This window comes from Theobroma umbraticum, unplaced genomic scaffold (genome assembly GCF_002168275.2).
Source record: "Theobroma umbraticum cultivar Fairchild unplaced genomic scaffold, ASM216827v3 scaffold_147.0, whole genome shotgun sequence".
Taxonomy (NCBI): domain Eukaryota; kingdom Viridiplantae; phylum Streptophyta; class Magnoliopsida; order Malvales; family Malvaceae; genus Theobroma; species Theobroma umbraticum.
This window is the reverse complement of record NW_018397259.1, coordinates 4,062,179-4,077,999: the sequence shown is the minus strand read 5'-3', so window position 1 is coordinate 4,077,999 and position 15,821 is coordinate 4,062,179. Positions and strand designations below refer to the sequence as shown.

Below are 15,821 nucleotides of genomic sequence, written 5' to 3'. Positions count from 1 at the left end.
GATTGGCGTTCCACGGAACCTTTTCAATCTAATGTGGCCAATGATGACGAAGCATTTAATAGCCGTCAGCAAGTAACCATCAATTGTAAAATATAATCATTAATTTTGTCTTATTTAAATTATCATGGTTTTTTCTTATTTTTTATTAAAACATCGCTATCTATCCATAGAGAATAGGATAAAATTTAAATTATCATAGTTGACTTTGCTCTATTGAAAATTTTCAATTTTAATCAAAATGTGAGTATCAAAGTTGGTGAGGAAAAAGGATAGAACGAATTTTTTTTGTGGCAAAAAATTAAAGTTTTCCGTTTTGTTTGCTTATACGCAAAACCAAAGCTTACGTGCAGGGAACAAATTCACACAAGAGACAAATGATTTCAGGTTATTGACATAATGTTTAATAAAACAGTAACATATTTAAAAATTTTAAATATATTTATTTTGTTGTCACCTTTAATTAAGTTTAAAAAATAATATTTATGATTAATTATTAATTAATTATCATTAATTAATTTTTTATTTTTATACTCACGTGACGTTTTATATTAATATGATAATGAAAATGACATATGATCATATCATCATGCTACATCATTATCTATTATAACAAAATATCATACCACATCAATATCTCTGAAAAACGATGAATGATGTTTTCATTAAGTCAATCATTAATTATAAGACTTATTTGATTAAAAATGAAAATAATAAGACTTATTTGATTTAAAATAAAATATAAAAACTTAGGTGAATATAATAAAAAATAAAGATTTATTTGTATTTTTTAAATATTTTAAGAACTTATTTAGATAATATACCAAAGTTATTTGATTCTAGAAAAAATGCATTAATTAATTACCTTTTGTTGTAAAGACGATCTTATGCACAACGGCATGCAAGTAAACCTTAATCCTCCCTGGATCAGCATACTCAAGCAAATCAGCTGCAGTATGTCTATTTCCATTTCCATCCAAAATACTTCCACCAGTTTTAGTCCCATTAATGTGATCATACGTAAACCCATTATATGGCACAACCCCAGCTTCAAGCAACCCATCTCGCACTGCAGATTGCCACTGCAACGCAACTGGCTTGTGTACCAACTTCCTTTCAACCCACTCATAAGAATCGTTGGCTAATGCTTCATCCATTCCATTTTGCTTTAAGAAGGATGTTTCCGCATGCGAGTAAAAGCCTGCGTTAATCACTGTTCCGCCACCAAGCACGCGTGGTCGGTTGTTAGCAACTCCATCCTCGGAGATGAATGCTTCAGAGTATGAATCGGGAGATCTGTCTGTAAGAGTAGACATAAAGTTTTCTTTCCTTATTTTGGTCGTGTTGACATACGGAGACCCCCCTCTTTCCAAGACTAGAACATTTGCATTTCGAGACAGGGTTGCAGCCAATGGACAGCCAGCAGTTCCTCCACCAATGACTATGTAATCGTAGAATGAGACTATTGGAGCAGAGGTTGCTTCTTGGATAAAGCTGTAATTAGGAGCTGCAAATTAGATCTTTAGTTAATTATGCATCTTTCCTTGCTCTTCTCACAAACGGAAAAAAATTTCAAATTTATCCGACATCTATCCTAAATACATGTAAACTATCACCAAAGAGACACTTGATTATTAGAATGGAGTAAATTGCACTAATCTATGAATTTTATGTAATAGATTATATTTATTCATTTTTAAAATTTAAATTTTGCATCTATGATTTTTTTTAAAAAAATGTTTCAAATTCATTCATTCTAACTGTTATTATTAAAATTTGACAAAATTTATAATATCAACATCACATAAACATTGACATATCAAAAAAAGTAAATTCAAAAATTTGAATGTTTAAGTGACAAAACATAGATCTATTTGACATTTTAAATTGATATTTATGCTATGTAAACATCTACATGACACGAAGGTGACATATTTCATTGATTTTTATAAGTAATTGATAAAATTAATGGATTTGAAACATTTATAAAAAATCGTAAACAAAAAATTTAAAATTTTAGAGATCACAAATGAAAAATTAAATATTGTACAAATTAAAATAACGAAGGGTTCAATTTGAAAATCTTGAATTCAAATTAGAAGATGAGATTTATAAAATAAAAGAGATTATAACATCAAATCATATGGGTATTGCAAAAGGAAAATAAATACTATATGTAAACCTAAATCCAACTCATGAAGCTAAAGAAGTTTTCATGGAAGCAACTTTTGGATGGTATAACAATAAAGACTTGAGTACCTTTTTCTCCATAGCTGAAGCCATGCAAAGCAAATTCAGCTACAAAAACAAGTACAAGAAAGCTCCATGAGGACCAGGCGTACATCAAACCCATATTTTTCCTCTAACTTCTGCTTCGATCAAAGAGCTGCGTGGACCAAAAATGGATATGTTCTCCAAAAACTACAAGCTATCTTATAGGGTGTCGATTGCATTAATTTAAATACTGTAAGCCGACCCTTATTGGTTTTTTATCCTGAATCTCAGAAAAATTGAATGTTCAACTGCCTTTTCGTCATCATTCAACATATTAAAACATTTTCCTTTTAAGAAAGATTCCCAATGGTTGATGTGTAGAGGCATGGCAGAGGGTTGGGTTCTCCGTCAAACTTGGTAGGGTCGACTCGATCCAATTCAACTTTGAATACAAAATTTTTAGGTCAGAATTATGGATATTGAATGTCTATTTTTGCAGAGATAAAAAGTTTAGTTATATAAACACATAAATAACTAAATAAGATAAAAAAATTCAAGAAACTTAAAAGTATAGCTATATAAAAATAATAAACTGAACAATTAATATTAGATAAAAGAAGGGAAAAATTATTTTCACAATTGATTTTGTGCATGATACATACATACATATATATATATATATAGACTTATTAAAATAGATCGGCCCATTGAATCGGTTCATTTTTATTGAAAGTGAGGTGGGTTGGGACTTAAAAATTCAAGCCCATATTAGAACCGAGTCTAAATGGGCTAACCCATCTGATCAATGGACTTTTCCGTGTTAGTGTAGGCTAAAAGAAAAAAAAATAAATTAATAATTTTAGCTAATTTAATAAGATTAATATTTAGCTCTATAAAATTAATAATTTAGTTATTAATGGTATTGTTTATTTTACATATTTCAATGTCTTTTAATTTTTACTTGTCAAATTAATAATTTTAATTAAGGTTAAAACTCACTATCTATTTTTCTTTGGTGACAATGAATATTAGATAATAATAATTTAAATCTTGAGACATCATTATTGTCCAAACCAAATTCAAATGTTTTTACTTGAAGATGAAGATTGAAGAGGATATAAATGAACTTTGAAGTTTCTATTTATTTGATTCTTTTTTTATAATTGGGGGAAAGGGGATTCAAACCCTACTCTTTAGGTAAGAGGATAATATACTAACCCATGAGCTAAATGCTCAGAGTGTAAGTTTTTATTTATTTGATTATGTACTTATGTTTATGAGATTGTAGTTTGTGTTAAAAATTGAAACTTTATTTATGTTTGATTAACTTATTTGTTTATTTATGTTTGGTATAAACTATTTGTTTGTAACATGTTTTTATTATTCAATTTATGGATTAAATTATGGAATAATTTTATTGATAGAGAATTTATTGGATAAAATTGTGAAAATGATTTTTTTTTAAAAAAAAAGGTGGGCTGATCTAATTGGACCAATGGGCTGATAAGGGGTGAGTTAGGCTGAGGTTTTGACGACTCATGTAAAGAATGGGCTAACTTAACCTAATTCATATTTTCTCAACCCATAATGTTTTTGCACATTGCAAATTCATGCATCTAAGGCTTAGAAGTCATGATCTAAGGCTTAGAAGTCATGATCTAAGGCTAGTTGCAAATTCAGCCATAAATTTTAATTGCTTTTCACATGCAAATTATTACCAATAAGAGACGACAAGCTAAGCATGAAACTACACCTGAGCATGTGATTCATTGATTGGTGTATTATCCCCTTACCTAAAGAGTAGGGTTCAAATTCCCCCTCTCCCTATTATAAAAAAAAAAAACCTAAGCATGAAACTAGCTTAGTCTTAAAAGTCAACAATTATAAGCAAAGCAAAAAGCTGGTAAAAATTTTTTTCCCTTTTTGTAATATAGTGATCATATGCATAAATTTTTGTTCTGATTTCATAGAAATTTGTTCACAATTTGCTTTAGTGTCAACGTTTTGTATGTTCTTTGATTTGATCAATATAGGATAATACAACATAATGAACTTTTATTTTGTGGCATATAAGTCATTGGACAATCATAATTTGTTTACATCGGCCTCAATTAGAATTTTATCATCTTGGATGGTTTAGGAATTTTGTTAATGTGGGAAGCTTGATAAACCCTAAAGCTTTATTGTTCAATCTTATTGTTTAGTAATTAAATTTAAGTGATTTTAATTTTTTTTTGTTTTAAAAGTATGAACCAATGACTTCAAGACATGTAGATAGGTAGAAGAAAAAATACCAAGTTAACAACAAAAGATTCAATCAGCAACATCTTTGATCACATGATCTATCACATGGCAATATCTTCTTTCAAAATGACATGTCTACATGCCACAACGTCGACACATGATATTTACTTGACAATTGTGATTTTGATTGGCTGCATTTATTCAACCTAATAACTCTGTGTATTTGATTCGTGCTTGTGAAGGTATGAATGCTATTGATGATCTAGGTTGGTGGCATGAGCCACCATTCCTCTCTGAAAAGAACTCCCCTTCACCAATATCATCTTCATGTTTTATGGGAGTCACCTCTTTTAAGGGAATTCAAATTTAATGTTGATGGCTAGACTTAAGACAAACCAGGCCTAGCAAGGTATTGAGGAGTCCTTCGTGATTCACAACGTTTTATGCCTCCTCATTTGTTGGATCTCCCTTAATATTTGAATCCGACTCGATGATAGCACTCACTTGGATTGAAAAACTTTGACCAAAGACTATGGAACAAGTGGCATTATTCAATAAAATTGACACGTTGTGTTTCTCCCATGTTATGGTTTCCTTCTAGTATGTGCATAGAGAGAGTAATTTGTTTACTGACTTTGTTGCAAGGTATGGAGTTGATTGATCACTTCTTGGCTTGGTGGTTAATGTGGTGTTGAGTTTTGTTTTCTCTTTATGTGCTAAGTTTTGCTTTCCAAGCTTGTAACAATGTAAGAACAAATGTATGGGAGTTAAATCATTTCAAGAACTTGTCAAAGATCACTTAAATAATGTTCAATCCAATTTGATCATTTTGTTATAATCAAAACTATAATAATTTTAAAGCTAACACAACATCCTTGATAACTGTACGTAAAACCCTTGTAGCATGACTGAGCAATGCATGTAGCACAATTTTATTATTATGTGAGTTAACCCCAACAACCTCTTCAATCAGCTTCACTAAGCCCGAAAATGACAAATCACTCCCAACACCCCTCACTCATGTCTCACCACCCTTGTAAGTGTCATCGACCCAATGACCACCGTATGGAATCATAAGCTTCATATTTGATAAGGTGCTGAAATTTAACAGAAAATAAATGTCACAATCAGTCAATTTATTAAAAATTTTCCCTCAATGCATAAAAATCACTTACACAATGCCTAAGTCACGGAATAACATAAAGTCAGTCTTGCAATGTCAAATGCACATTCACACAATGCCTAAAAACTAGTGAATAAAAGCCTTAAAACAAAAGATGAATTGCACAAGTCACACACTGCCAGTCTTGCAATACCTAATAATAAGTCACTCAATGCCTAATATCCACCATGTTATGCCAGAAAAACTAATCACGTATTGGCCCAACGTAACATAATACATAAAGACCAGTCACGTAATGTTTAAAAAGTAGTCAAAAAATATCTCAAAACAAGATATGTAGTGCACAATTCACGCAGCTCCTATAAGCTAGTCTCACAATACCTAATAATAAGTCACTCAATGCCTAATTTTCACTCAAATTATACCAACATAACCAGTCACGTACTAGCCTAATGTCACGTAATGCATAACAACAAGTCACATGATACACAAAAATTAGTCGCGCAATGCCTAAAAAGTAGTTACAAAATGTCTCAACATAATATATGCATTGCCCAATTCACATAGTCCCTATAACCTAGTCTCGCAATACCTAATAACAAGTTACACAATGCCTAACATCCATTCACGTTATACCGAAATACCCAGTCACGCATTGGCCCTATGTTGCGCTATACATAAAAACCAGTTACAGAATGCATAACAACCAGACACGCAATGCCTAAAAAGTATTCAATAAATGTCTCAACACAAGATATGCATTGCACAATTCATGCAATGTGATACCTCTATTATTTAGAGTTATTTTGATATATTTTGAGGGCTTAAGTAGTTAAATCTTTGAGATTTTAAGTTCAAATTGTAGCATTTTAGGTGTTTTTCTAGTTTTACTTTGATTACATATTGAGTAGTTAATTTGTGTTATTTTAGTTAAATTTTATGTTATTTTGTTTTAAATTACTTTAAAAATAGTAGTGGTAATTTTTCTTATTGCTTTTATAGGAAATTTGATGAAAAATGCTCATTTGATGAAAATCCGTGCATGTATGGTGATGACTTTATTCGTATATATTAGCATATTTTGACCATATCTCTCTTTACAAAACTCTAAATGAAGTGATTTTTGACCACTAGACTTCTAAGAAGAAGGGCTACAACTTTTATGTTTACCACTACACCCAATTCAAACTGGATAATAGTCAAAATATGTGTCTCAGTCGGAGCACTATGGCAATACGCATGGACTAAACATGATGCGGTATTCTGGGCATATCTCTCAATCCAAAAGTCCAATTGACATGATTCTTAATCCATTAGAAAGTTAAGAGATAGGATACAACTTTTGTATTTTCCACTTTTCCCAATTCAAAGCAAATTAGGGTGAAAATTACATTCAAATTTGATAAACTACTGTAACACTAGGAGAACAAGGCTGTAGCATTAGTGAAAGGAAGCTCGCTATATAATTTTCCCGAGAGCTCAGTATTGTAGAAAGAAACCAACATCACGACTCCAAGAAATCAAGGTTACGGCACTGGGTGAAATTTCAAAAATAAAAATTTGATAGGATTTTAGAAATTAGGCTCCTTAGAGCTTATTTAAAGGACCTTTTTCAAAGGTTTTAAGGAAGACGTAGCAATCAGCTATTCTAGAAATTTTGAGCCAAAAACAAAGCAAGAAAACAAGAGAATTTGAGAGAGAATAGAGATTATAAAACTTCAATAATTAGTTTCTTTCTCTACTTTTGTGTTTTTATTATTTTCTTTGACTTAGATTCATGGCTAAATTTCTTTAGATGTTATTTTATTAGTTATTGTAAACTAAATTATCTTTTAGGGTTGTGGTGGATTTCAACATGCACTTTGAATATTAGTTTCTTTTTCATTTATCATGAATGGGTGTAGTTTTGCTTATTCAAATTTGTTCTTAATGTTTTTGATTGCTTGGCCAATAACTAATTTGTGAATTTAATTGAGACTCGATAGAGAGATTTTAGATTAGAATAAGATTTAAATAATGTATGTTCACATCACTTAGGTAATCTAATTCGCAATTTGGGTAGACATACGTCAATTGTCGTACATAGTCAAATTAAGACACTTGTTTAATAAACTTAATTTAATTAATTCTTATAGACATATAATGAACTAATTAAGTTAGGTATTGTACAAGCAACTCGATAGAGACTTGTCCATAGCTTTGGATTTTAGGTTAGTAAAGCCAACCAGGAAAGATAAATAATAAAAAAAGCTTGTATCAGATAAAATGTTAAATGAACCCAAAATCCTAGGTCTTTAATATACTACTTTTCTCAACTTATTTAGTTTGTTAGTTTATTTAGTGTTAATTTTTAATTGTTTTTAATTAGTTTTTCTTTAATTTTCAAATTACTTAAATAAGATTAATTTATTTTATAATTTTAGTAATTAGTGAAACTTTATGAACAATTCTCCATGGGAATGATACTCTACTTCATCACTATATTACTTGTTCGATACGTATATTTGCGTGTGCAAAATCAATAGAACAGCGCTTATAACGCAGTCTTGCAATACCTAATAATAGGTCACACAATGCCTAACATCCACTCACGTTATGCCAAAATACCTAGTCACACATTGGCCTTACGTCGCACTATACATAAAAACTAGTCACGGAATACATAACAACTACACACGCAAGGCCTAATATTCATTCAAACAATGCATAATATCCATTCACACAATGCATAATATCCATTCACTTAATGCCTATAAATAAAATAATATTTGAACTTTTGTCATCAAACATTTACTTCTCTTATATAAATAGAAAATTAAAAAATTAAGATAAGTAACCAAGTTATTCAGCATAATAGAAATTAAATGCAGTAACTCATTTTATGAAAAATATGTGATCAATCAATATTTTTATTCATTAGCAGAAAAAAGCAGATGATACAACATATGAACCATTGTTCATTTCTTCCTAATCTCATCTACTACTTCATAAATTTAGGCTAGAATATTGTTATTGCCCAAAATTTCTATCTCCAGGACTTCTGTCCTAACCACAACTTATCCATCAACCCATGCATGTCTTTCTCCATGTTCTCAATTTGGTCTATCACCTTGACCAAATATGTTGTAACATTGTTAGGGATATCTTCCTCTTCAGCAGCAACCCCATTCCCACTTTCACCTCTAGAATGTTTGGATGCCATTAGAATTTTGAGATTTTCCTTTAGATGATTTTGATTAAAATGGATAATGGTTCCCTTTATTTATAAGCATGAATGTTGACTCTTGGAAGGGTGTTCAATGGTTTTAGGCTTTTTTTCTAATGAATATGGTTAGTTCAAAAATCAATGCATTAAATACTTTAAAGAGAATTTCAGAGTTTTGTGTCAATCGAATCTGAATGGTTTTCTGCACAGATATAAGTGGAATTAAGGGGGCTGAATTAGTTATTAAGCATTCCTAATTCTATTTTAATTATATAGAATTGGTTATTAAAAGGGCTAAATTAGTAGATAATCAGCTTCAGCATTAGGTAGATAAAGCAATGCAATTACTAAAATCAATCACGTAATACTTACAAACCAATCACGCAATGCCTACAAACTAGTCACACAATGAACAACTCACGTAATTCCTAAAATCTAGTTTTGCAATGCCTCCTATCTAGTCTCACATTGTCTAATATTTAGTCACGTAATGTCAAATAAATAGGTTACGATTCCTAATATCCAATCACACACCCTAATATCTAGTGACGCAATGCTAAACAAATATTCACGCATCGTCGATAAACTGATTGATTTCGCAACTTTCAGCCAAATTTAAGTTTTCAAAGTTATATAATTTGCCAATCAACTTTTACGTTTTATGAATATGAAAAAAATAAACCAAAGGACCCATAACAAATACCTTGATGTCATCTCCGTACTTTGGGATATGGAGAAAGTTGGATGGCGATATAGACCTCAATGGTGTTGGAGAGACAGACGGTAAGATATAGACCCCAATGGCATTGGAGAGCTAGATGAAGAGATAGCTCAATCGATATTTAATTTTAAAATTTTTATTTAAATGGCGGAAGAGGAGAAAGAAACCAAGATCACTTAATTTAAATTAAATGGTTTAAAAGGTATTCTTGTTAAGTCATGTCAAAAATTATCTAAAAATTGTTAAAATTATAGCAAAATTCATTTTTGAAGTGAATTTATTAGGAATGTTATTTCTAACAATTTCCTCATTTTATTTCCCTTTTCTAATAAATTAATCGTATGCATAAAAGTTTTCTAATTGTGTAGAAATATGTTCACAATGTGCATTAGTGTCAAAGTTTTATGGGTTCTTTGAGTTGATTAATATATAGATTTATATAACATAATGAACTTTTATTTTGTCTAACATAAACTCTTGCTTTTTTATTTTGTGACATATAAGTCTTAGGACAATTAGAATTTTGTCTCCTAAGATGGTTTAGGAATTTTGTTAACGTGGGGGGCTTGATAAACCTTAAAGCTTTCTTGTTCAATCTTAGTATTTAGTAATTAAATTTAAGTTACTTTATTTTTTTACTTTTAAAAATATAAACCTTTGAATTGGCTGGGTAGTTTGTAAGTAGGTTGGTATTCTTCTTCGTTTCGGGCAGGGACTGCCATTGTAAAGTGATGTTGAGATTTTGTTTTGATGGCGGCTATTTTCGTGCTACCTGCTTTTATATACAGGGGAATAAAGTTTCCAAAAAGAAACTTCATTGCTGTACAGTTTTATACCAATAAAAACTTACAATTTTCAAAAAAAAAATTGAACCAATAATTTTAAAACATGTGAATTGGTAAAAGGGTAAAAACTAAGTACTTAATAACAAAAAACCCAATCAGTGACATCTTTAGCTACATCATCTGTCACGTGACAATATCAGATTTCAAAATAATATGTTAATATACTATAACATCAATACATAACCCTAACATCATAGAGAAAAACAAGAAAGAGCAACAGAATCCAAACAACACAAGAGAAATATCAAAAATAAAGGAAGCCAGCCACGCAAAAATCCCAAAAAGACATCAACCAGTGGAAGAAGGATCAACAGGAAGGGGATTAAAAGCCTGAATGAGCTCATTTGATCTACCAATACCAGCTTTCGCAAGGCGGTCGGCAAACTTGTTGCCCTCTTACTATGATAAAAGACAGTGATACAGATGATGTGAATATAAGACCATCTGAAATTAGTAATTCAATTAAAATCTTTGATTTATCTCAAATGTAATCATAAATTTCCAGAGTTTAAGATTATACATGGAAGTTCCAAACTTTCCCATCTCTCAAAAATTTCTAGAAATCTTCAAAATTAGTGCTTGTGGAAAGAAAACCAAACTGGCCTTTTGACAGTCTCAGTTTGATAGCATATATAGATATCAAGTTACGAGGCCCTATTCTTAGGGCATTGTGGAACTACAAATAAACGATTGGCACAAAACTAAAAATGGCTAATTGTATTAAGGATATATATCTAAATATAATTTGATTTTTGACTATTTTCTTCTTATTTGTGGTTGGGGAGGTTGCCTAATCGTAACCTAGTGCAGCCAAGGGCGGATCAGAATTTGCGTTTAGTGGGGCAAGTCTTCACCAGTTGCATAAATCTTTGGTGTAATCAATTTGGAAATTTTCTTATAACTTTCATAATACCATCTTCACTATTTTTTTTTTCTTTTGAAAGGTAAAGATTAGAAGAATTTATTAAACAGTATATCAAAGATACAAGGTCTGATCAAAGAACAGAGTGAGAAGATGATCTCGTCTCCAAAAGCAGAGCCAACCAATTTTTGTTAGGGGTTAAAGACAAAAGAATAATGGTTAAAAATTTCAAAAACTAATATGTTAAATTTAATTAATAATTAAAAAATTGATAATAAAAAATAATTGAAATCGAAACGGTGAGTCACCTTTTTTTCAATTGTGGCAAGTCTTGGCTCCTGTGGCAGCAATGGGGTGCTCTTTGGAATGTCCACTTGGTGTATCATAATGATCCTCGGATTCGCTTTCTTTCAAGGTTGGACGTGGCTAGCTCTCTGAATAATGGGTTGGTTTGGCAAATGGCTGAGTATGCAATCTTATGGGCCATTTGGACCACTAGAAATGAAGTAATTTTCAAAGGTAAAATGTGGGATGATGAGCAGGTTTTTGAGTAACAAAGTTGCGAGTTGCATAGTGGGCTAATGCAAAATGGCCTAATCACAATATCTCCATTGGTGACTTGGCTAGGTTCCCAAATATGGGAACTAACCCTATTAGATGTAAGCAAACCTTAAATATGATGTCTTGCTCCAAACCACCAGCGAGGAGTCTCAAATTTAACACAAACGGAGCCTCTTGAGGTTGCTCGGGTGACTCGTGAATTGGAGGCATCTTGCACAATGAGCACGGGGATGTCTTTATCACCTTCTCAAAATCTAGTGGGGTGTGTGATTCAAAGAAGACTGAGCTGACAGCCGTTAGAGAGGCTGCTCTCATTTACATTGCGTCTAAGTGGTGTACCTCTCATCCCCTTCTTATTGAATCTAATAACCAAAATGTTGTTAATTGGACCGCTTCCCTTTAGAAGGTGCCACGGAGACTGAGACAGCTGATTGTTCAAACTCTCAATAGTCTCAGCAAAATTAAGAAGTGGGACATTAAGCACACCTTGCATTCAGCAAACAATGAAGCAAATACGTTGGCTAAAGAGGGCGTTCTCAAGACAATTGATTTTCTGTGGAGCCTTGATGTTGGATCCGCACAGGTGATGGAGGTAAGTAATCCGGCTTGATCTATTTCCTTGGATATTTTTGCTTCCGTCTGCCAGGCACCTCAGGCTGGTTGGACTGTTTTGATGGTTGAATATCTGTTGATACTTTTTGTGTTCTCCTTCGCTAACTTAACAAATGTACAAATCATGTATAGGTGGGTTGTGTTCCCCTGTAACTTTTTGTCCATTGTACGTTTTTGTAAGAACGCTATGGGATTTCCTATTCCTTTTGTAAAATTTTTCTTCTTTTGACTTTAAAAAAAAAACTAAAAATAGTCTTTTACAAAAGTTATGTTCGATTTTTAAAATTTAAATTCATCAATTATTAATTATATACTAAAAAATCTATTTTTTTAATATTAAGTCTTAGACATTTTGATTCACATTGCTTTTGTTCATAAGTTGAAACATTGAAGTTTAGAGGCTCAATTGTAAAAGAATTATTTAAGCGATTTACATCTTTCTTTTAAAGAATTTATCAATTGTTTTCAACTTATTCATATTTTAATCAAACTTTTAAAAAAATTAATATAGTCAACTCCAATATTCTTATTTTATTCCTATTTAAACTTATAATACTAAAGATAAAACTATAATATATAAAATATAAATAGTTAAATATAATAAAGAGAATTAATAATTTCTTCTATTATAATCAGAATTGTTTAAATACTATATATTTAAAATAATTTCCTTTCAAGTAAATATAAAATATAAAGTATATAAAAAGATATATTCAAGATACTTTCCTCTTACATAATCAATATTAATAAAAAAATTAAATATTGATAAAATTTTAAGCAACAGTGCAACACTACAACTAATATTTGAAAACTACATAATAACTTATTAATTTTTAAATATTAAAATTATTAAAAATAAAATTCACATAATTAGAAAAAAGAGAACATGATAAGTAAAAGATATAACGCATATACGACATAATAAAAAAATATGATTGATAATTTATAGAAATTTGTAAAAGAAAATCAATAGAAACTTAGAACATTTGAGCAAATAGGATAAATATAAATAAAAAATAATATAAATTATAAAATAAAAATAAATTAAAATTAAGCAAGGCATGTGAAATATTTTTTATTATTCTTTATTTTTATTAATTATTAAATAAAAACTGATTATGAAGAAGCTCATTAAGTGATTATATTAAAAATTTTAAAAATTTTATATAGTATAAAAAAAATTTAAAAATTTTGGCCCAAAACTAATAGAGGCCCCACTCCTGACTAAGAGGGCTTAGAGTCGTATAAATCTTCGAGCCAGGTTATTTACATGTATGTTATAGATAAGACTGTCGACCTTTTTATCTGAATGAAGTGGAAGCTCTCTACAAAATATGAATAGTCGTATATTCTCTATTTATAATTCATTTAATGTAAGGGGGCGTATTTATTTCTTTTGATATCATTGTCCTTTTTTATTTTTCATTTTTCATTTCTTGTTTTTATGTTTAGGTTCTTTTTCTATAAAGTGCAACGAAAGAACATACAAAATGAGAATATCAAAAATAATCTTTCCATTTTTTTTCTTTGCAGAGTTATTAATTATGGAAATAAAAATCTAGTTAAAATAATCCTTCTTTTTTTTGCAATTCTATTTACAAGTGGGGAATATTTTTATTTATTCTACTATATTGAGCACTAAATTTAGTTACTCTCATATATAAAAATTTTTACGCATTTCATTTCCATGGAGATTGACAAAAGTTTCGATTTGAACATATTTTATATTAAAATCTTAAATTCTTTTTTCATAATTCTAATGTTCAATTCTTTATGAAAAATTAAAAAATATATATGAAAAATAAATTTATAATATAGAAAAAGTAATAATATTAGATATTTAAATCAGGAAATTAAGAAAATTTTATTTTTGGACTTCTTAAAAAGGAAAATTGAATAAAAGGATTTCGATAGAAGGGGTATTTTTTTTCTTTGTAATCATCAATTTGCATTTAAAATGAATATGATGAGATAATCTGGGATTCCATTAGTAAAAAAATTAATAAATGAAGTATATAAATTTCAAAAACAAAATAGTAAAACAATCAATAAAAGTTTTTCTTTTTTATTTTATTGAACACCCTTATCAATGCAATCTAGGATAGCTCGGCAAATTGCATATCTAGAAAGTTGTAATGTGGCAGGCTAATGCTTGCATGATGTTCGGTTTCGACTCCGATTACAACTCTAGAGTAAAAGCATGGTCTAATAATTGAATGTAAATATTATTAAGATAAGCAGCAGTTTAATTTCTACAGTAATGCATTGAATTGCATGGAGGGACATAGAGTTCTTAATGATTGTAAAATTGAGAGAAATAATCAAACAGAAGAGAGAAGATTACATAAAGTGAATTGAAGATTATAATCACATGTATCATCATGTTGAGGAAAATTCAATTACAGTGTATCTTAGATTTTAGTGGCAGAGTCCATATATAAAACTATTGAGGCATTGGTGGTGAGATAGAATAAAGAAATCTTACCACTATCAAATTATTACAGCTGTCTAGAAATTATACAATGTATTTGGTTTTGGGATTGTTCCATAAAAAAAATCTATCTTGTTTTTTAAGGATAAAGCCAGCATAAAGGATCTACTTCACGCAACACAATTACTCGTGATTATTTTTAGATTAATCATGATTGATCTAAGATGATTAATGTGATGCAAATAGTATGGTGACCGAAGATCTTAAATTGGATGAATTAACAATTAATTTATTTTGCAAGATTCACTAAGAATAATGAATCAAATCAAGATGCACAAGAAATTAATAAAACTATTGAAATGATCTTTAAAAAAAACAAATTAAAGTTCAGATAACGAACAACATTAACAAATTCTTAAAGATGAACTGCACTAAAACCCTAATTCTGCTCTAATACCATATAAAATTGAGAGAAATAATCGACTAAAAGAGAGAGAATCATTGTGAAATTTAGTATTGTATTAATTTCATAACTAAAAATTGTTACAAAAGCCTCCCTTTTACACTTTATTTTATCTTAAGAAGTGGAAAAGAAAAAGAGAAAGCAACTAACTTTTCAGCTAGTTCAAAAGTTTAATAGCCAATTAACAAGCTTTATTTCGTCAAGTGCCGCCCGCATGCTTCTCCACATCAAACCGTCACATGTAAAGCACATGATTATTAGATATATATATATATATATATATATTATTAGACACATAAAAAAACTAACCTTCAGATAGTAAAAGTTTACATATGTTTCCTTTGACATATTTTCCTGCTTCTCGTTTCTTTTTCCCCAAAATTAAATTATTATGCATGCTTATGCGAAACTAGATTGGATCATTTTCCTCTATTTTTTAAAATCCTTCGTCCCATATATCTGCATCAAAAATTGATGAAAAACAAATCATATAATTATCAATATACGAAATGATTGATCTATTCAAACTAACAAATATATAAA

At 29.9% G+C, this 15,821-nt stretch overlaps 1 protein-coding gene across 2 annotated transcripts in view; it reads right to left on the bottom strand.

The window, feature by feature from the left end:
- LOC110415592 (protein HOTHEAD-like) overlaps nucleotides 1-2,693 on the bottom strand; it is a 24,701-nt gene extending 22,008 nt beyond the window's left edge. Inside the window, exons 1-2 of one of the 2 annotated variants that reach the window (XM_089783329.1) lie at nucleotides 2,257-2,693; nucleotides 863-1,491 (exon numbers count right to left, since the gene is read on the bottom strand). In XM_089783329.1, coding sequence (XP_089639455.1) covers nucleotides 863-1,313 — 451 coding nt within the window. In that variant the 5' untranslated portion in view covers nucleotides 1,314-1,491; nucleotides 2,257-2,693. Of the gene's footprint in view, nucleotides 1-862; nucleotides 1,505-2,256 lie in introns of both variants that reach the window. The other variant, XM_089783328.1, reaches the window with a different exon arrangement.
- Nucleotides 2,694-15,821: the final 13,128 nt, after the last annotated feature.